Genomic DNA, 21,956 nt, shown 5'->3' with positions numbered 1-21,956 from the left:
ACCATTTTAGAATCTGTGTTTCAGTAAAGTAGACATAATTACATGCATTTCTGCAGGGTTTGTTCATTGACTTGAGAGTTTTGTCCAGGTCGTATGCAAAAACAAACTGTCAGGTGTGCTTACAATCCCATAGGACATAATTATGGTCTGGCTGTAGGGGTTCCCATAGAAACCCTCTGTGGCATCCCTGTTCAGATTGAGGAAAGATATTCCACTGATCTCATCTGGATGAGAGGAAAACAGTCCCTTAAGTGCACTCTGTCGTGCACTACATGTCTGAAAACTATGCGGCATGATGGTTCTGTGTCCAGATGTATTTGACCTTGTCAAAGTAGGGTCAGTGTTGTGTTAATTTAGTGCTATAACCCAGTTAAGGGTTGCTTAGTAAGATAGAAATGCTGCTGAATCATTCCCCCCGGGGGTCTTTCAGCGTCCCTGTTAACATCACCCTGCATGGCGCGCGGCGACGACACATGCGGTACGTATGGAGATCAAATCCACTGCCTTCGTCTTCTGTTTTATCACAGCTAATTGTTCAGTTGTGACACTAGTACAAAATACAAAATTAGTTTGCATTAAGCTATTCCAAATTTAACAATAGCAGCAACAAGTCCTTTAGAAATTACAAACCTTATCCTTTTTTTGTCTCCACCACTGTATTGTATTGAACATTGTATCATGTTAAGTAGAAGTGTTTCTGGTTACATTTATTATCTGTGTATTTAAACCCTCTGGTCATTCAGTTTCTTTGTCCGGTACCGTCAATATTAATGTTTTGTGTTTGAATGATTATTGTGTGTTCCTGGTTTGATTTAGAATGAAAGACATTATTAATGTTAGGACTTCCTTCTCTGTGCGCTCATTACAGCTATTTGTGACAGTTCCAACACTCATGCCCTTGTAAAAAGAAATGTGCTTAATTGTATTGAATGTGTACTTCAAATCTTAATTATATAGTTTTGTAATATTCATAAAATAAAATGCCTCATGTGTACTTTCATAAGTTTCTTTACACACTTAAGTACACTTTTTAAAAAGGTACTTGTACAAATTTCTAATTAAATGGTTACTTTAAAGTACATTTTAAATCATTGTTTTAATAATCAATGATTATTAATAACCAATAATACTTTTGTTTTGTTAAAGAAGTTTACTCATTTTGATGTGTTCACTAACTTACTTAAAGAGCATGAAGTACTTAATTACTGTATAATTTTACTTTAGTGTTAGTTTATATAATATTTAAAGGAAATGTGTTTTAAAGGTGGATTATACAGTATTTTTGCAGTAAAATATCCAAAAACCACCAGGCCAGTGTTATATATTTAGTTCAGTTGAGTTCTTACAATATCCCAAATGTTTCCAATTATTTGTAAATTGTGAGAAAATTGCTATTTTAACCAAGGAACCGGGATGTCTGAGGAGAGTTGCCTGTCAATTGCATCATATCTGTGTTACCCTCGGTTTCCGGTTTTATTTGGCAGAAACGCTTTACTCTTAAATTGTTGATAAACACACTTAAATGTATCTGATATGATAAACAGAGCTGTTACCTCATACTCATGACCGGAAAAGTGGAAAAGACGCAGGCGACTGTGTCCGTCATAATAAAAGTCCTGTTGCTCTCGAGCCATGTGTTCGGCAACAGTCACTCCAGCGGCCTTACTCAGCTCCACAACACTCGGTCCTGCTCTGCTTCATTCTACAGTAATGTTAAACCGTATCCATAAACATGACTTCTGCCCAAGTTTTAGACTGATTTTTTCCACCGGCTGTGAGGTGAAGACCACATGTCCCAAGATTCTGAGCTCAAGCTTGGCGCCATCAAACTACGCCTTTGTTTTGAATAGGCGCCCTCTAGTGGACTGAAAAATTATACTGTGGCAGCCAATTGGAATGAAGAAGTGCTCCGCTTAAGAGAAATCCAGAGAACGCAGGCCTGTAAACTTTGGTTCTGACCACATTAGTTCCCATGCCAAATAGAGGAGATGTTGATCATTGCTGTGGGCGTTTCCCTATCATTTATGACGTGATCATTCATAGTGATGTGTAATTTGTTAAGAAGGAGCGAAACACTATTTTATAGGCGCTAGAACACTTGCTTATTTTCGCTTGTTTATTTTTTTGTGTATAAACACTTGTTTATTGTTGAATGCAACTCATTCTTACTTTGACATTTAAACGAATTTATGAGGTTAACTTAAACCCTGCTTGTGGTCAGTCTGCCTATCAACATGCTTGTTTGCTTTGTGGCCTCTTTAAATACAGTTTAAAAAAAGACCAAGCATTCGATCTACGTCAGAGCGGCAACGCATCCACTAATTTTCTACAGCATCTGTGGCGGGGCGGCCAGAGCGAATTTTGACGCTCTCGCTGGAGGCGGTGTGAACACACGGTTAAGTTCAACTAAGTGCATTTAATATACATTTTTATTATAATACATGTTCATTTAATTGTATATAACATGCAATCTATTCACTTACATAGATTATTTTAAATTATATATTTTTCCAAAATAAATAGTCTTTTTAAAAAGTACTTTTTTAACCCCAATCTCATTGCATGGGGTTCTAAATTGTTTGGACTCCACATTTCTTCTAGCCTAGAAATCTTGACGCACCCTAGCGGTGGCAAATCTAATCTGCCACGAGTGTAGTCTAGCAACTCTCAATAAACTTCTGAGCTAGAAAATCCAAACTCTGGTCAGGCCAATCACATTGTGTATAGAGTAGGTGGGCGGGCTTTTAACATAATGACGGCAGAGATGCGTGCTACTTGTAAACAAAGAACCTGGCGAAGCCGCTTCAACTTCTTCATTGCTCTGGTTGGTTGTAGCGCTATCCAATTGCGATTATCCCGCCCCTCAGATTGAGCCCTGTCAATGGTGAGTTTCCAGACCAAACATCTTGATGTGGGTCTGGCTTGTCAGGCTACATTTCTTCCACAGAAGGAAGAAAATTATACAGGTTTGAAATTAAATGAGGATGAGTAAATTGTGGCTTTTCATTTGATTGGAGATGCAGTCTGATTTAAATTTGTGCGGTTTGTTATTTCACTAACAAATGCCCTGTGCATGTTGTAGTAAATGTGCATCAAATTATTTAAAGGAATAGTTCACCCAAAATTGAAAATGGAACACATTGTTCTAAATCCACATGCTGTTGTTTTCTTTGTTGTTTGTAGTGAAGATTTCGAAGCTTCATCAGAAATTCTCCTTTTGTATTCTATGGAAAAAATAACACCATAGGTTTGTTACGAGTAAATAATTTGAGTAAATCATTTCTGGGTGAATTATTCCTTTAACTTTTTCTCAGGGATGTTTTCCACCATCAAGGCCAATTGCAGGAAACTGGGGGGAACTGGAGGAAAGAGAGGGAGCTGAAATGCAGTGAGAGAGCCAGAGCTCAAATCCCAGAGTCCAGTGTGGGAGAAGACAGAGCCATCCTCTTGGGCTACACCATGATGACCTTCTCAATCCTCATGTACTTCCTGGTGGGAATTGCAATGGTGAAACCATGTCTCCATAGGTTTGTACCAGGTCTTCAGGTGGACTGATTGTATGCATAATTAGGAAAGGATACTTTTCATGTTGTAATTTGTTCATGTTTTAACATATACTGACAACCTCCATAATAGAAGGGAAAGAGAAATACAAGTACTTTTCTACAAGCTGAGATAAATAGTGATAGAAGGTCCACAAAGTCACATACAAATAAAAACCACAATCAATGTAACACTAAAATAATGTAAACATTAATTTAACAACATACGATGTAATATAAAACTTTAATGCACATAACTGATAACAAAACACTAAGGAGAAACATAATTATTAAATTAAAAAAAAAAAAGAAAAAAAAAAAAAAATGAGATCGGATTGTTAATGTCTGTTTAAAGGTGCAGTGTGTAGTTTTTATGAAGATCTATTGACATAAATGCAATACAATAACTTTAACCACTTAATCTCCGTGGACCCTGTACAGGGTCTGGAAATGACATCGTCATGTATATACTTTCAATTTTAAATGTCTGTGGAGGAAAGGGGGGAAAAGGGAGAGTCATCCCTTCAGACCCATTTGAATAAATCTTGCATACAACATGACAAAGACAAACTTATTTTTTCCACAATTTTCTGGAATTTAGTGGAAACAGCGGTCTGCAGGGTCCTAGAGCACACAGGGCCTGAGTTACATACTTTCAAAAATTAATTTATGGGGGGAGGGGTGAACCAAAAAGCGCCTTCTTTTTTTACTAACTAAACTGTTACACTGCCTTAGAAGTCTGTCCGAAATTATAATAATAATAATAATAATGGTGTGTTGGAGCAGTGTTGGAACTGAAATCTGCAGGATGGTAGCTCTCCAGGAGCAGGGTTGGACACCACTGATGTATACCAATCACAAATGACTGGGACAACTGACCAATCACCGCAGATTAATGTTGCAAAGAAGGGGTTGGAAAAATTAATCATTGAGCTAATTATTTGGGAGTCTTTGAGAAAATAAGGTAAAAATGAATCCATATTATAAGATAATGAAATGGTTTTCTGACCTTGCATGCATGTAAACATACAGTTAGGGACACCCAAAACACAAATAGGATCCTTTCAAATGCCATAATGGGGCACATTATTGGTTTTCACTGTAGATTCCAATATTTATTATTGTTTACTTCCAAAAACAGGACATTTAACAGTGTTTTACTGTAAAATTACATGAAATGTAATAAATATTACATAGTAAACATTCACTTAAAGCTACACTGTGTAACTTTTTTAGTTTATTCTTAGCTAAAAACACTTAGTTCTTTTAAAAATATATGTGCTCATTAATGTAGATTTACTCCTTTCAAGTAGTAAAGTGTTCTTGTAAGTTTATAATATGCCATTGAAAATACATACGGGTGAGGGTTCGAATGCCGGTCGCCATGTTGCCTGTCCATCTTGAAAGTACATTAGCCAAAGAGGGACATACCCGTAAATTCAAGCTTCGCTTTCGCGTTTTAACACTCGATGGCAGTCATGAACGAGGTCGAACTAGAAGCCATGTTAATCTTGGACTAAATCGGCCACCGTAGGAGTTTAAACAAATTCGAATTGAGAGGAACAGAAACTAATATTCACTGGATTGTCATATACCTTTACACCGCTAGATGGGGGAAAATATCACACAGTGTAGCTTTAATAATTCACATTTGTCTTTCCAACAGTGACTGGAAAAATGCTGCTAACTGCTCATTAGTCCAGACTGATTTGCTGGATGAAGTGATGGACTGCCGTGGCATTGTCAGCTTTAAATGCCTGCGTGTTTTGGTAAACATTTCATCCCCTGAAAAAACACTTCGACTTTACTACGATGAAGAGGCCGTGAAATCCAGGCCAAAGGTACTATCAGTAGTCAAGGTACTGTTGTTTAACTGAGAGAAGAATTTAATCATCCTGTCATTCCAAATTCTATATTATTTTCATTCCTCTGGTTTTAAGGACTATGATTTTTTGTGCCAGACCCATTTTTAAAAACTATTATTTGCTGAAACGCTTCTCCTCTGCTGTACCTTTCAAATCTCATTTGCAATTATTGTTTGCATATTAAATTGATGAAACCCAATAACCAATTGGCATTTATATCTTCACAGATTGTTATACTGAGATTTGACAATAACTTATATATTCTAATCTATTGCTCACACAAAGCTAAAAAGATAAAATTGTATTTTTGGGTAAACTAAACTTTTACAATTACGGTGACATTTGCATTTAGTGTCTTATTTTATTCAAGGTTACAATAAAGGCTTGTGTTATGATAATAATAATTTACCAATTTATTAACCAATTAATCTATCATTTATTTATATTATTATCTCTATTTTAGCAAACATTTTATTTATTCAAATATTGAACAATCTAAATCATAATTGTAAATGCCAACCATCTATCATTAATGGTAATATATTACAAGTATTATTTTTATTCATTGTGACCCATACGGGAATGTAATATATGTACATATATGAAATATTAATATATATATAATATATGCTCATTGCTCTTATAAAATAAAATAAAACATATATGAAACCTATTAGAACAATTTTATTTATATTTACATATAAATATACCACATATGAATATATATATTTTTGTAAGTATATTTTGATAAGTCTTATATAATATCCTGATATGCTCATATAAAGTAAAAACAAAAGTGCACATATATGCACATCTATTAGTAATAGGAGCAGTTATATGGAGTGACATAAATGTATCCAATATAATATATACAGTATGATCATGTATGTAAAATACATATTTTAAAATATGTATTTTGCATAATCATACTGTATATAATTTATGAAATATCCATATATTGGCATATATGCTAAAATTGAGTGAAAACATATTGTCAGGGTTCTGCCCTGGCAGCTCTGTCTGTTTTGTCTTTGTTTAATGTTTCTATGTTTGTGTTGTGTCTTAGTGCATGGATCTGTCTCTCTTTGTGTCTGTCATGTGTTCCTCTTGTCCTGCCTCCTTGTTTACTGTTACCACGCCCCCTTGTTTAGTCTGGTCTAGTCCTCGTTTCACTAATTGTGCTCACCTGTTCCTCATGTGCTCTGGTCCCTTTATATTGTGCTACCTTCCCTCATGTCTTTGCTGGTTCGTTGTGTATGTTTGTGAGCGTTTGCTTGTGCGTACATGTCTCTAGCTCCTTGTCTAGCCTAGTCTAGCCTTTTCTAGTTTTAGTGTCTCCTGTTTTTCTAGCTTTGAATTTATTTTCAGTTTTTTCTTTGTTCCTGAGTTTTTGAGTCTAGTGAAGTTTCTGTCTTTATTTTTGCTTGTTTTCTCCAGGTCTTATTTTGGTATTTTTCTTCTAGCCTTATTGTTTAGTTTTCTTGGTTCTGATAGCTTACCTTTTTATTTTTCCTGTTTTCCACTTTTATTTTCTCAGTTCAGTCTTTTTATAGAGATTGGTTTTGTTTTATTTTTCTTCGTTTTCTAGCTCCAGTTTTTATTTTAAGTTTTTGTTTAATTTAGTCATAGTTCTTAGTTTGTCTGTTTCTTGTTGTCTAGAGTCTTGTCGTGTGTGTGTGTCCTGTGTTGTTTTCTGTCCAGTGTTTTTTCCCTGGCCGCTGTCTCCACTGCCTGTCAGCCAAGACTCCTGCTTCGGTGAGAACATCAAGCCTCAGGTTCCTGCCTGGATTGGTCCAACACCGCCCTGCCTGGTATTGCCTCCCAAGCTGTTGTGAAGTTCATTGGCTGCCTGAACTGGTCTCAGTGGTCATCCTCCCCTGCCCGTCATCGTCGTGTCTTTCCCCTGCCCTGGTGTTTGGACTGTCACTCATCTACTACCCCATTGTGTCTGTTGATCTGTCTTGTTAATAAACTGTCCTTGTTCACTCTGCATCTGGGTCCTCCACTTCCTGATCCCTGACACATATATGTGCATATATTAAATTTCCGTATAGGGATTGGTGAAGTAATGTATGTAGTGGTAAGTAACACTACTGAAATTAAAAGTTGTGACGATTTTTTTATGTAAATAAATTATTATTATTTTTTTTTTACTTATTTCAATTGAGTCAAAATACTGAATTTTACATTTAAAAAAAACAATTCTTTTAAAGTCATAATTGTTTTATTTTTTAACAGGGAAGTATGGAGAAAAATAATGGAACGGTATGATTTTCAAAATTAAATTATTATTAATATAAATTATTTTAAAATATATACTGTTACTAAGTTACATACAAAAATATGTTTATATAAACATATAAACATAATATGGTTTATATTTCAATCAAAAAAGTGAGTGACCATGGAGTGTAAATGTCTGAAATATCTATTTCAATTTGCCATGATCTTTCCCTCAGTGTTTCTACACTCCGAAATGCCAACGAAACAAGACAGAACAAGAAGTTGAGGCCAGTAACATCAAACATGTGTTAAGAACACAAGGGGAAAACATGACATGCTATCTCAGTGCTACATACCCAGATGACGCCATCTATAGAAGGAAATACTCCATTCAAATGGCCTTCTATTACCTGCTGTGGCCCAGCCTCATGTTGTTTGGTGGAATCCTCCTGGTGGGGCTGGTGAAACTCAACCAGCATCTTGCTTTTCTCTGCACTGAGATCAGTAGAGAGGAGTTACTTGGCAAGCAGAGTAAACTGACGGAGGGAAGGATTTACCGACTCTTAAGATGCAGGCCTAGGGGCAACATGGAGTAGCATAACCAAGTTAGAAAATAGTTTAATGTGCCTCTACTGTAATGGGTTATTAGTTATAATGGCTTCATACAGTGTCTTATGGAATTAAAATTAGTGCCTTATGCCCCAAATATGGTCGAAGCTTTTTATACAATGTGATTGTTCATAATAATTAAATAAAGATGGTGCTTGAAAAATGTAGTTGGTGACAGTTTATTTATAAATGTATATTTTTGACCTAAGTTCAGCGGCGTAGCACCAAATTTTGGGCCCTGGGTACAAACCATCTTACTGGGCCCCCATACCATGTATGTGTATGTATAGAAAACTGACTTCTAAGGGCCCCCTCCTGCCTCGGGCCCTGGTTACTCGGTACCCTTTATCCCCCCAGTCCGACGCCCCTGCCTATGTTTATTGCTTTTGATATAATTTCTGGAGAGAAATTACTACAGTATAGAGATTGCTAATGTGTCGTCACAATGACGTATTCACAGTGGTAAACGCAAAGCATTTTGGGAATCCGCGGCATAAACGGGCGCCAGAATTTTTATTTTCATGGAGGAAGAACACAGTGTTCAAGATGCTGTCTACCTGAGGTGTTATAAACTGCAATAGTCTTTCTCACCATAGAATTTGTATAAAGCTTAAGAACGGGATATCATTTTATCGTTTTCCAGCGTGGAAAAATAATAGTAAAACTAAGCCATGTTTCCGAGGTGACAAAAAAGGCGATGAATGGCATGGATAGCAGCAGTGAGGAGGCCCTTACAAAGATTACCTTTGTAATAAAACAATTGATTTTCTTTTTTTCATCTAAGTCTAACTTAAAGGTCCACTAAAATCAAAATTTAAGTTTTTTAGCTTTTAGTATGACTGTGCTAGCCTTAAAGTTATGAATAAATGACACAATTTGCATTTAGGAGATATAAGCATTCAAAATGTACAGTCTCCCACTTCTGTTAAAACAAATCTCAGATTTTGGTGACATCATCGCAGACTTCACTTACTCGTCAAATCTTCTGTCCAATCAAAATGCTCTATATAATCTAAAGCCCGCCCCCTACACTGCTGAAGCGGCGGCTGAAATCGGTCAGTTGTTAACACACATTTACTATTTTCTACATTGTGAAAGGCACATAGCACACTATATATGTCATAGGAAACGATTCAGTGTAAATATGCTTTTATTTTAGGCGAATGAAGTCTGTTTTCACGTTAGTTTCAAACACCGCAGCAGCGCACACAGCCCAACAGACAACAAACATATCGACCTATTTGAATTCTGCACAGAATGCTGCATTTTAAAGTGATATGGAGGAGATTATGATGGTAAACAATGTTAGAGGAAACTGGCTTTATCAAACAGAAAGGTCTGCTCTTGCGCTCTATGCAAACTGTATTTTAACGAAACGCTATTGGCTGTTTCAAAAAAGGGGAGGAGCTGCTAACAGCTGAAGCCGTTTCAGGGGAAATTACGTCAACACATTGAATAATGCGGCGCATTTCAAGGCACTTCAGTGGGCCTTTAAAATTAAACAGATCAGAGTGTTTGAGGACAAGAAAAGAAAACCAACGCAATATGATGAATGTCCAAAAGATGGCATTGACAACATTGTACATTAAATGGGGTTGGATACATTTTATTGATATAGATCTCATGTTTAATTCGTGCATCTAAACACAATATAGTAGTACCCAGATTTGTCACGTGATTAAAGGAATAGAGTCGCAAACTTTGCTTGTCCTAATGGTCCTTTGTTAAGCTTGTCAGAAGTTCTCGTTTCAAACCTGCCCTCGTTTTTTCCCCTCATAAAAAAACGAATATCATCACGTTGTACATCGAGCAGGGAAAATTTTTGAGAATTATGTATCCTGATTTCACCAGAACAAAGAAAATCTCTGCGACGGCGTTAAGCGATAGATTAAAGCTCTCATCTGTGTGAAGACTAGCCTAGAAATCTAGACGCACCCTAGCGGCAGCAAATCTAATCTGCCCGCAAGTGTCATCTAGGAACTCTCAATACCCTTCTGAGCTGTATCTCCCTAACTCTTGCCGAACCAATCACATCGTGTATAGAGTCGGTGGGCGGGGCCATAATGACGACGATCGAGTTGCATTTGCGTGATTCTAGTAAACACAGAAACTGGTGGACCGGCGGTCTTTCGAATCAGCTTTGACCTCGACTCTGGAAGACTTGGAGTTAGGCTTTTCTCTGAGAAAAGAACAAAGAACGGCACTGAAGTCATTCTTTAAAAGGGAAGATGTGTTTGGGGTTTTGCTGACCGGATACGGCGAATGTTTAATCTATCAAGGAGCTCTGCTTCACCTTCGTTGCTCTGGTTTGTGGTAGTACTATCATATCGCGTGCAGAGGGAGTTTGAAAGACAACCGTTTATCCCGCCGCTCGGATTGAGCCCTGTCAATGGTGAGTTTCCAGACCAAACATCTTGATGTGGCTATGTGAAGACTGCAGTATGCATGAGAAATCCGCACCACTGATAACAGCAGCAACAAGCACCAGATCGCCTCTTATTTAACAAACAAATTAAATTATGCTCTTCTAGTTAACCAGAGATGTTTTGTTTGTATTAGTAGCTGTATTTTGTATGATTATATTCAGTTTTTCTCTCTAATTTTAAATTATTTTCAAGCCAGAACACTAGCCTGCTATGTCAGGCAATGTAAACTGGCCAAACATACGCATAATTATTTGCGTTCTGATGATGTTGCCGCCCAGTTGGTCACATGTCTTGCCAATCTCTATTGTACTAATTAAATTTGCTTAGTTTTCACCAAACCTCATTCTTTTTTACTGTAGATCATTAAACCGTTGTGCTGCCATAAAGTCTTGGCTGTAATTAGTTTTGTGTGGTGCCTTCATGTGCAAACTCTGCCTGCAAAGTCATTGCTTGGTAGGGCAGCGAGATGACAAGTCAGTTTTCGGATGCATAAGTCCGTGGCGAAGGCAGAGCAATGTCTGACCAATGCGACGCTGGAGGGACGAGAGGGGGCCAGTGGAGTCATAAGGACGATGGTCCCAGGTGGAGCCAAGGGATGGAGGAGCCAGATGAAGCCGACAGGTCAAAGAGCCGAGTTGGAGCAATGGGCTCAAAGGCTGGAAGCTAAGGGAGCTAAGGGATCCTCTTTCCAAGGTGAAGCTGGGTGCATCCACACAGCATATTGGAGTTAATAATGGAGGAACTTAGGAGTTGAGTGTAGCCAGCAGAGGCGGGGTTGATGAACTTGCTGAATTTGGAAGAGGAGGGGGAGACTGGGTGGGAACTCTGGAGACACAGGAGACTTAGGCCGTGTGTCCACCAAGCCATTTTTAGCCAGCAGAAAACGCGAGGCGCTCTGCTGAAAACGCCTCGCTATGAGCGCTTTGGCAGGCAGCATTTTTTTTCAGTTGAGAATTTTTGCTTGATATTGTAACGAAAGTTCGTTGATGGAAGGAAGGAGGCGGGAACCGGTGAACGTTTAACAAACTTTAATTCAAAATAAATAAACAAAACTAAAGTAAACCGTGGGCAGCCCCTCAAGGACGACTGCCCGCACACACACAACAAAACGTAAACGAAACATAACAAATCCAGGCCTGGTCCTCTCTTGTCTTTCGCTGCTTTTGCTCCTCCTTTTATGCTCCCGTCACTCCGGACAAGACCGGTGTGTCGCGCAACTGGCACTCATTACCACTCGTCACTCTGACGTCACTCTGGCGGTCCCTCGCCCCGCTGCTTGCCACAGTTATGATACGGAAAATGCGGTTTGTTTCTGTATTGATTCTATATAAAACTGCAGATCCAATGTAAAGTATTTGCTCTGGCTTTTGTTTTAAATCATTTTGTTCCATTATTATTGCTTGTTTTCATCTGATGATGACACACAGAATGTGGCAGTTGGTCTGTGTTGTATTTGTCCCGCCCCTCCTCCACTGTGATTGGACGGCTGAGTGAAGAGTGACAGTGATAAAAACGCTGCACACTCAGCGCTTGAGCGTGAAATACTCGCTCAGCGCCTCGTTAAACTTCAGGCTAGAGTTTAGATTCTCTGCCGGAGCCCGCAGGCCGGGTTTGTTTTTTTAATCATTAGCCTACTTTACTAGTCTAATTGGGTGGGCAGAAAGCTATGCTATAATCAGAAATTTTATATATATATATATATATATATATATATATATATATATATATATATATATATATATATATATATATATATATATATATATATATAATATATATATACATATATATGTATATATATATATATATATATATATATATATATATATATATATATATATATATATACATATATATGTATATATATATATATATATATATATATATATATATATATGTTCTTACTTTGCTATATATATATATATATATATATATATATATATATATATATATATATATATATTGCAAAGTAAGAACTAATACAACAACTAAGAAACAAATGTGTAGGCTACAAAGTTGCACAAGTCAGGATTAGTGTAAAAATTTAAAAACGTGTGTTAATCTCACAGCTCGTGCAGTGATGGAGCGCATCATTCTGAACAGAAACGCCTCAAGTCATGAGCTGTTCGCGTGAACACTACACTTTGCTTAACTAAATATCTTCGAATCGTTTCATTTAAAAGTGGACATTTCAAGCTTTCTATACGCATATTTCTCATGTCTGTGAGGCAAGTAGCCTGCTGAGTTTTGGTTTATTTATGAGACGCACGCTCCAGTTCATGAGCAATGAAAGCGATCACTCCCACGACTTCATGCCACGATTATAGTCTGCTATTTGCTTTTTATTTATTAAATCCAGGCAATTGGCCTAAGAAACCTTTTTTACGAAAGAAATGATTTCTACAAAACAAAACTTAATATTAAACTTAATATAACAACCAAAATCATTTCTGACACACTCGCATCTTTTCACTTAGCCTATCATAATCGGATGAAATGTAAAAATAATATTATAATATTTAAACATAAATATGAAGGAAAAAACACATTGTTTAATGGCTACAACAAATTAAGCTACAGATAAATGTCTAAGCTGGATTTGAGCAAACATCAGTTTACCGGTGAGCGGTTCATTAGCCAACTTTATTTATATGCCGCTTTTACAATGACGATTGTTTCAAAGCAGCTTCGAAGTGTTAAACAGGAAAATATTGCAACAAAATTTGATTTGGCTGTACAGTCGCTGTGGAGAAAACAGCGATGTTATCAACTCATTTAAGTTTATCAATGTTAGTTTTAACTTGAGTCTCACCAGTCCGCTTCGCTACGCTTTGCTCATTACAGGCTTGTTCTGGTCAGAACGCCCACATATTAAAAAATGGTCTGGTTTAAATCGGGCTCGGGCTCATAATTACAGTTAATGTTTCGGGCCGGGCCAGGCTCGGACACAACGTGCACAGGCTCGGGTTGAGTCGGGCTTGATTTTCTGAGCCCGATCTAACCTCTACTCCACGCATTCTAAAAACGCGACGCTCCCATTGAAAACAATTGAAAACGCCAGCCAGCAGCGTGAAAAAACGCTTTGGTGGACACGGCCTTAGAGCTGTGTGGGAAAAGAAGGGATGGGAGATGCAGGGAAACATCCTTCTTATTTCCTCAAACAAAGCAGAAGGCAGCTGGGGTTCACTCTTAGGTGCAAAATGTGGGCTGGGCTTTCGTCCATACCCTCGTACTCCATAAGCACCTCCACAAAGCACAGTGTTGCTGGTTCACACACCTAGTCAGATTCTCTGTGGGGCTACAGGACAATGGTTGGCTCAGTCCTCTTTACTGGCTCTTGCATGATGGCAGGCTTGGGCTCACTGTCTGCAGTGGACTCTGGCATTTGCTCCATGCAGTGTGTCCTCCACTGGGCAGAGGGCATATAAACCCTGATCCATTGGTCCATTTGCTGATCCACCAGCACCCAGCACAAAAAAAAAAAAAAATGTCACAGTTTGGGACTGCAGTATAAGGGCACAACATATGGATTTACAAACAAATAGGCTTTAATCAAGATACCACTAGGAAAACACAGGAAAATGTAATAACCACATTAAACGCCAAAAAAAAGCAGGCCTTAAATACACAGTGAGGGTCATCAACTGAAAAAAACAGGTGTAGGATAATTAAAAACCAACACAGGCAAACAGGAACAAAGCAATAGTAATAAAACCAAAACAGAACACTTAGAACAATCAGATGACTCAGAAAAAGAACATCTGTCATGTTCATCTGTGAGCTGAACATTAACAAATTTCAAACGCTGAACTGAATTTTTTTAATGATTTATAATAATTAATCAGTATTTTCTTTATTTTTGGTTAATCATTACTGGTCATTTATCCTATTTATTTTCTGCTAATTAATCCAACAACAAAAAAAAGAATACAAAATTATAAATTAGGATCATTTCCCAAAGGTTTATAACAAGATTGCCAACAATTATTTTGCATATTATATTGCATTATTAAAAAGTCCTTATCCCAACAGCACTAACTTCATCTGGAATAGCACTTCAGAGATACAATTTGTGGTTACAATATAGATTAGTCATGGAAGACTAACATATCAATTTCCAATCAATCCTTGAACAGCAGGAGACCAAAAAAACATTTGAAGGAGAAATGAAAGCTCATTCATTCACTTCACCAAGTCTGTCAGTCACTGTGCCCCTTTCACTTTGGCACTTTGGCTGATTTGTTCACACAGTATGGAAAGGTATTGAGTGAGTTTAACCATGAGTATGATGAGGGTTCCTCCAGATAACATGCAGGAGGGCCAGAAGAGAGAGTGGAAAACTGCACTGCTGCCATGAAGACGGTTCAGAAGGATACTGGCCTGGCGCTCGCTGGAGTCGTGGAAACATGTTACCTGCTGGTGCGTCTTCAGATGTTCTGAAATATTCTGGACCATAACACGCAGGACGCTGTGGTCCTTCTGGCATTTTGGCACATAAAAGCACTAGAAAAATTAACAACAAAAAAAAACAAACAAAAAAAACAAAGCCTTAAAGTTATTATTTTAGTTATAAATGTGCAATTTTGAATATTTAAAATGTTAATATCTCCACTACCATTCAAACACATTACACTAAATTGATTAAAAGTAATATTAAATGTTTTTCTATTTTAATATATATATATATATATATATATATATATATATATATATATATATATATATATATATATATATATATATATATATATATATATATATATATATATATATATGAATTCCATGTTGGCAATATTGTAAAATAAACAGTACTGTAAACTTTTACTGTATTTTTGATTATGCATTCTCAGTGTGCACTTGATGTTAATAGAAAAAAAATATTTCACCATTTTGCTGATTAATGAGATCTGAAATCTCATACTTCTTATATTATAAAAAAAAATTAGGCCTATGTAACAAAAGAAGTATGTTTGAATTCACAGTGGTACTCATAAAAGAGTGGGCAAAAAGTACCCAGATGACCTACTACTTCTGGCGAGATTCTGAAGTGTGCATACACTGGACACTTTACTATCATGAGGCCACGGGAGAGGATTTGTGAATGGCAGTGAAGCGACGCTGGTAAGTCACGTGATAATGACAACATGGAGAATGTAGTACGTCCGGATTACATTCATACTACACACATTCATACTATATAGAACATATATTTTTAGCAGTCTTAAAGTAATTACTTATTCAAAATAACTACCTACTCATGAGAGTATGCGATTTCAGGACGCAGCCAATCACTCTCTCTACAACCCTGTCTTCTAAAAGCATGCCAGCCAATCCAATGTCAGCAAATATAGCATGCAACTAGAATCAATTCATTCACTTTTGAAAATTATCCATTTGATCTCAATTTAATCTTGTTGCTATTTAGGAAAAACAACTATTGAAAGACTGACCTCGGAATTGACGTCCAGCATCTCCTCATCGTGAAAGAGCAGCCCAATACGGCCGGTGGTGTTCAGGCTGACGTAGACCTGTAGACAAGGGTACTTAGAGCTTCGCCAGCAGTCAGAGCCACAGCTGTATGAACAGTTGATATCCTTTGTTAGACTGGAGTTAAGCACAATACAGCTGGTCTCGTCTGTCAATACGCTGCATTTTTACAGAAGGAAAGGAAGGAAAATGTTTAAAAGAAGTATAACTATTAAAAGGCACACTTAAAGGTGGATTGAAATATAAAGTCTTGATCAAAAGTTTACACACCTCTTGCAAAATCTGTGAAAATGTGAATCATTTTAACAAAATAATAGGGATCATGCAAAATGCAAGCTATTTTTTAGTAGTGTCCTTAATCAGATATCTAACATAAAAGATATATATAAATATATAAATATATAAATAAATAAAAACGACCCCCATTCAAAAGTTTGTGAAACCTTGATTCTTAAAATCACGTCGTTACCTGGATGATCCACGGCTGTTTTTTTTGTTTTGTTTTGTTTTTTTGTGTGATAGGACTGGTGTTCTTGAGTCCTTTGATTGTCCGAGGCAGTTAAACTGAACAACGTTCTTCAGAAAAATCCTCCAGGTCCTGCATATTCATATTTGCTTTCCAGCAGTTACTGTATGATTTTGAGATCCGTCCTTTCACAAAACGAGGACAATTGAGGGACTCAAACACAACTATTAAAAAAGGTTCAAACATTCACTGATTCTCCAGAAGGAAACACGACGCATTAAGAGCCGGGGGATGGGAACCTTTTGAATTTGAAGAAAACTGATATTTCAACAAAATAAGCAGAGGTGGACAAAGTACACAACTCTATTATTGAGTAAAAGTAAAAGTACTACTGGTCAAATATTACTCCGTTACAAGTGAAAGTTGTAAAACAGATTTTTACTCAAGTAAAAGTACAGATGTATTTGTTTTCAAAAGTACTTAAGTATCAAAGTAAATGTCCTTTTTTTATGCCAATGCATTATTTTATTATTTTTGTATAAATTCACACTGTCATCATGGTTTAAGTCATTCAGTGATGCTCCATCTGACGTACTAGCATACGACTAACTTAAACTCATTTAGATACTTGTATAAAAGTTACAAAGCTGCTGTCACTTTAAGGCCGAATGCACGGATCCAATACACTAATACACATCTGATATTCTCCCAACTTTACTCTTCTCTTTCTTCCAGACGTTTATATTTTTAATATTTTATAAGACATGCACCAAGTGTATGCCAACTATACTAATCTTGAATTTTTTTAAAAACTGAAACATACTTTCAAAGTATGGCTATGGGTGCACACACTTGTGCCTAAGAACCGTCTTCTTCCATTTTGCTATGAACTGATCAGTGTTCAAAAAAAGTTGGGAAAATGTATATGTCCCAATAAGAGTGATTCCTGACAGGCTGTCTGAAACAACAACAACAACAAAAACTTTTAAAGATGGAAAAAATCCTCCTCCGACTTTCAGAGCTGCTACAGAAACGACTTTTGACCTAGAAAGAAATGTAGTGGAGTAAAACGTACGATATTTGTGTTTCAAATGTAGTGAAGTAAAAGTCATAGGTTTCCAGAAAAAATAATACTCCAGTAAAGTCCAGATACTCAAAAAGTGTACTTAAGAACAGTACTCAAGTAAATGTACTTAGTTACTGTCCACCTCTGAAAATAAGAAAAACATATTCCTGTTCAAAAGGTTTCCACCCCAACACCGGCTCTTAATGCATTGTGTTTCCATCTGGAGCATCAGTGAATGTCAGAATACAGGAGCATCAGAATACAGTCACTGCTGGAAAGGGTTCAAATATGCAAAAGATGCTGAATACCTGAAGAATCTTCAAGGACCTGCAGGATTTTCCTGGAGAACATTGGGCAGTTTAACTGCTCAGGACAAACAAGCAATATCATCCAACTGCGGCCCCAAATGACCGTTTTCTCAGACTGGAATGCCCCCTTCTTCTTCTTTGCCTCTTCTGCTAAACTGCCAGCAGTCAACATCCGGATTAATATGTTCAACATTTGCTAGTTTGTTTTTCTCAAACAGAAGCTTCCAAATAAGATCTAGCATCTTGCAAAATGACGTCATGACTTTGCGTTAACATACACGGCACTTTCTAAAGCCAAGTGGCATGTTATCTGTGCATATTTTAAGCTATCCGCGTATATGTCTACGCTGTGTGATTCCGCGTGAATCTCTACACCTAAACGAACCATCATCCCCACATGTGATTCCGCGTGTATGTCTGCGCCGAAACGAACCATTATGTGTGTGTGTCTCCACAATGTAAATGGATTTATAAACTTACTAAATTATGTTTTTTTGAAAATGTAAAAACGCAGAATGTGTCTTGTGATGGGTAGGTTTAGAGATCAGGGTTGGGTGTAGGCAATGGTTATTGTGGTTGACATGGCCAAATGAAATGCGGGGGTCAGAGCGAGTGAGACCGGGGACGTGATTGCGAAGGAGCGTCACCTGCGAGCCACACCGGTCTTGAGTCCTCTCAAGAGGGAGCTCGGAGGCATTTAAGGACGAGTGACACCAGGCAAAGGACGAGAGAGGACCAGGCCTGGATTTTATGTTATGTTTTGTTATGTGTGTGCGGGCAGTCGTCCGTGTGGGGCTGCCCGCATTTTATTGTGTGTGTGTGTGTGTGTGTGTGTGTGACATTTATTGTGTGAGGGGCTGCCCGCATTACTTTTGTTTTGTTTATTTATTTTGAAAGTTTGTTGAATGTTCCCGCCTCCTTCCTTCCATCTGTGAACTGCGTTACAGCGTTCTTGTTTCATGACAGGAACGCCCAAGCCGCAGATGGACCCTTCTCCAAACAAGGGACTCATGAACAACCATCACACACAAAAAATACACCCATGGATCATCCAGGTAACAACACACAGTATTGAGAATTAGTATTAAGGGTACATAAACTTTTGAACTGGGTTTTCTTTTTTTATAAAAACTTGTAGATATTTCTTTATACAACCCCAAATCAGAAAAAGTTGGGACAGTTTGGAAAACGCAAATAAAAAAAAGAAAGTAGTGATTTCTAAATTTACTTTGACTTTTATTTCATTGCAGATAATATGAACACAAAATATTTCATGTTTTGTCTGGTCAACTTCATGTCATTTGTAAATATGCATCCTTTCCTGTCATTCAGACCTGCAACACATTTCAAAAAAAGTTGGGACAGGAGCAATTTAGGGCTAGTAATGAGGTAAAAGGGTTAAATAATGATGTGATTTGAAACAGGTGATGTCAACAGGTGATTGAAATTATGATTTGGTACAAAAGCAGCATCCAAGAAAGATCTAATCCTTTAGGAGCAAAGATGGGCCGAGGATCGCCAGTTTGCCAACAAATACATGAGAAAATTATTGAAATGTTTAAAAACAATGTTCCTTTAAAGAAAGATAGGAAGAGATTTGGATATTTCACATTCAACAGTGCATAACATAATTACAAGATTCAAGGAATCTGGAGGAATTTCAGTGCGTAAAGGACAAGGCTGCAAGCCTAAGCTGAACAACCGTGATCTCCGATCCCTCAGGTGGCACTGCATCAAGAATCGTCATTCATCTATAAGCGATATCAACACATGGGCTCAGGACTACTTTGGCAAACCTTTGTCAAGTACCACAATACGTAGTTACAGCCAGAAATGCCAGTTAAAACTGTACTGTGCCAAAAGGAAGCCTTATGTTAACAGTGTCCAGAAGCGCCGTCGACTTCTCTGGGCTCGGAGGCATCTGGGATGGACCATCACACAGTGGAAATGTGTACTGTGGTCAGATGAATCAGTATTTCAGGTATTTTTTGAGAGGAATGGACGCCATGTGCTCCGGACCAAAGAAGAAAAGGATCATTCAGACTGTTACCAGCAACAAGTCCAAAAGCCAGGGTCTGTCATGGTATGGGGTTGTGTCAGTGCCCTTGGCAAAGGTAACTTGCACTTCTGTGAAGGCACCATTAATGCTGAAAAGTACATAGAGATTTTGGAGCATAATATGGTGCCTTCAAGAAGATATCTTTTCCAGGGACGTCCATGCATATTTCAACAAGACAATGCAAAACCACATTCTGCACACATTACAAAGTCCTGGCTGCGGAGGAAGAGGGTAAGGGTACTTGACTAGCCTGCCTGCAGTCCCGACCTGTCTCCAATAGAGAATGTGTGGTGCATTTTGAAGCGCAAAATGCGACAACGAAGACCCCGTACTGTTGCCCACCTTAAGACTTGTTTGCAGGAAGAATGGGACAAAATTACACCTGAAACACTTCATCACTTGGTGTCTTCAGTCCCTAAACGTCTTTTAAGTGTTGTGAAAAGGAATGGCAACATTACAAAGTGGTAAATGCTTTACTGTCCCAACTTTTTTTGAAATGTGTTGCAGGTCTGAATGACAGGAAAGGATGCATATTTACAAATGACATGAAGTTGACCAGACAAAACATGAAATATTTTGTGTTCATATTGTCTGCAATGATATACAAGTCAAAGTAATTTTAGAAATCACTTCTTTTTTATTGTATTTGCACATTCCATACTGTCCCAACTTTTTCTGATTTGAAAAAGTTCAAATTCTGATTTTCTGATATATGTGTAAACATATTTTATGTAAAATATCTTATTAAGAACAGTAATAAATAAAAAATAACATGCATTTTGTATGAGCCTCTTATTTTGTTCAAATTATTCTCATTTTACAGATTCCGCACGGGGTGTGTAACATTTTGAGCAAGACTGTATATGGTTATATATAGTTCAGGGCTAACTATTTTTGAAGCAGTCATGATGTAACACTACCTGTCTGCATATGCGCGTAGCATGGTGATACAGATCACAAAGTACATCATGACGGAGCTGAACACCATCCCCAAACCCAGCAGAATGGCCCTGTCCTCTCCAGCCTTCAGTGCTGTTTCTGTTCTTTTCTTGTCCCTTAGCTCATATCCCCACAATCTCTTATAAATGACCCTGGGAAAAGACATCCAAACAGCGAAATAGATTATAATTTAGAAACCGTATAGTTCCAGTCCTGTGTGCTGAATGGCCACATATTATGACGTGAATTACCCAAATGAATCGTACATATAGAGGCAGGAAGAGCAAGTAATAAACAGATGTACACCTTTGTTGAGTGGCTTGCGTTCTTTTGACCCCCTTCACAAAGAACATCTGGTCTGATGGCTGTCAGCGAGATCTAGAAGATCTCTGAGTTCTGGGAAGTCTTAAAAACAAAACAAAATCAGTGGATAATTTCAAACATTTTACATTCTGTCACACTGAACACCTGCCACTGCTCTTATGGTACAAGTTTGTATATTACAAATCTAAAAATATCCATCTTGAAAATGGTCTGAGCTTATAAAATTTGAATTTACATGGTTCTGTTATAAAGCTATCTCACCATGACACAATATGCGTACTGAAGCCAGAAGTATTGATTTTACAATACACTGCTTTTACCATGTAAAGAATATATTAACTATTCACTAGAAGTGCACTTCGGTGATACATAAATCAGCATAGAAAGATGGGCCATAACTCTATAAAGGCAGTTTCTGAATAAATCTGATAGCCCAAGAAAGCTTGAGGATCTTATGGGAGGACTGAGCAATGTCTTTGCAATCAAGTGTTTGGTTTGTTTTATTTAGTCTACGTCTATTAGTTGTAAAACAAAATCATTTTTATATGGATATTTCCTACTCAGAATTAGCATCCAGTATGTCACCATTAAATTACTGTAATTCGTTACCTTAAATTAAAATATTAGGCACTATATTGATTA

At 37.4% G+C, this 21,956-nt stretch overlaps 2 protein-coding genes across 2 annotated transcripts; one reads left to right on the top strand and one right to left on the bottom strand.

Moving 5' to 3' along the window:
* Positions 1-390: 390 nt before the first annotated feature.
* kcnmb3 (potassium calcium-activated channel subfamily M regulatory beta subunit 3) lies at positions 391-8,226 on the top strand. The gene is made up of 4 exons (XM_067453381.1): positions 391-478; positions 3,315-3,527; positions 5,209-5,383; positions 7,867-8,226. Exons 1-4 carry the CDS (start codon positions 396-398, stop codon positions 8,224-8,226), a joined length of 831 nt encoding a protein of 276 aa, XP_067309482.1. The 5' UTR covers positions 391-395.
* A 6,642-nt stretch (positions 8,227-14,868) lies between these two features.
* Positions 14,869-21,343, bottom strand: kcnmb2a (potassium large conductance calcium-activated channel, subfamily M, beta member 2a). Its single transcript, XM_067452982.1, has 4 exons — positions 21,297-21,343; positions 20,972-21,142; positions 16,116-16,311; positions 14,869-15,168 (listed from the first exon to the last, which is right to left on the bottom strand). Exons 1-4 carry the CDS (start codon positions 21,341-21,343, stop codon positions 14,869-14,871), a joined length of 714 nt encoding a protein of 237 aa, XP_067309083.1.
* Between the last annotated feature and the right edge of the window lie 613 nt (positions 21,344-21,956).

The sequence above is a fragment of the Pseudorasbora parva genome, chromosome 9 (genome assembly GCF_024679245.1).
Source record: "Pseudorasbora parva isolate DD20220531a chromosome 9, ASM2467924v1, whole genome shotgun sequence".
Taxonomy (NCBI): Eukaryota; Metazoa; Chordata; class Actinopteri; order Cypriniformes; family Gobionidae; genus Pseudorasbora; species Pseudorasbora parva.
This window is presented reverse-complemented; position numbering and strand designations above follow the sequence as displayed.

Excerpts from the sequence above, each read along its gene's own strand:
- kcnmb3 (XM_067453381.1), top strand. The coding sequence starts at position 396 with ATGCTGCTGAATCATTCCCCCCGGGGGTCTTTCAGCGTCCCTGTTAAC. Across the intron at positions 479-3,314 it reads GCGCGGCGACGACACATGCG|GGATGTTTTCCACCATCAAG; the intron begins GTACGTATGGAG and ends ACTTTTTCTCAG. Across the intron at positions 5,384-7,866 it reads CCGTGAAATCCAGGCCAAAG|TGTTTCTACACTCCGAAATG; the intron begins GTACTATCAGTA and ends TCTTTCCCTCAG.
- kcnmb2a (XM_067452982.1), bottom strand. The coding sequence starts at position 21,343 with ATGTTCTTTGTGAAGGGGGTCAAAAGAACGCAAGCCACTCAACAAAG. Across the intron at positions 16,312-20,971 it reads CTACGCGCATATGCAGACAG|CGTATTGACAGACGAGACCA; the intron begins GTAGTGTTACAT and ends GTAAAAATGCAG. Across the intron at positions 15,169-16,115 it reads TGCTGGACGTCAATTCCGAG|TGCTTTTATGTGCCAAAATG; the intron begins GTCAGTCTTTCA and ends TAATTTTTCTAG.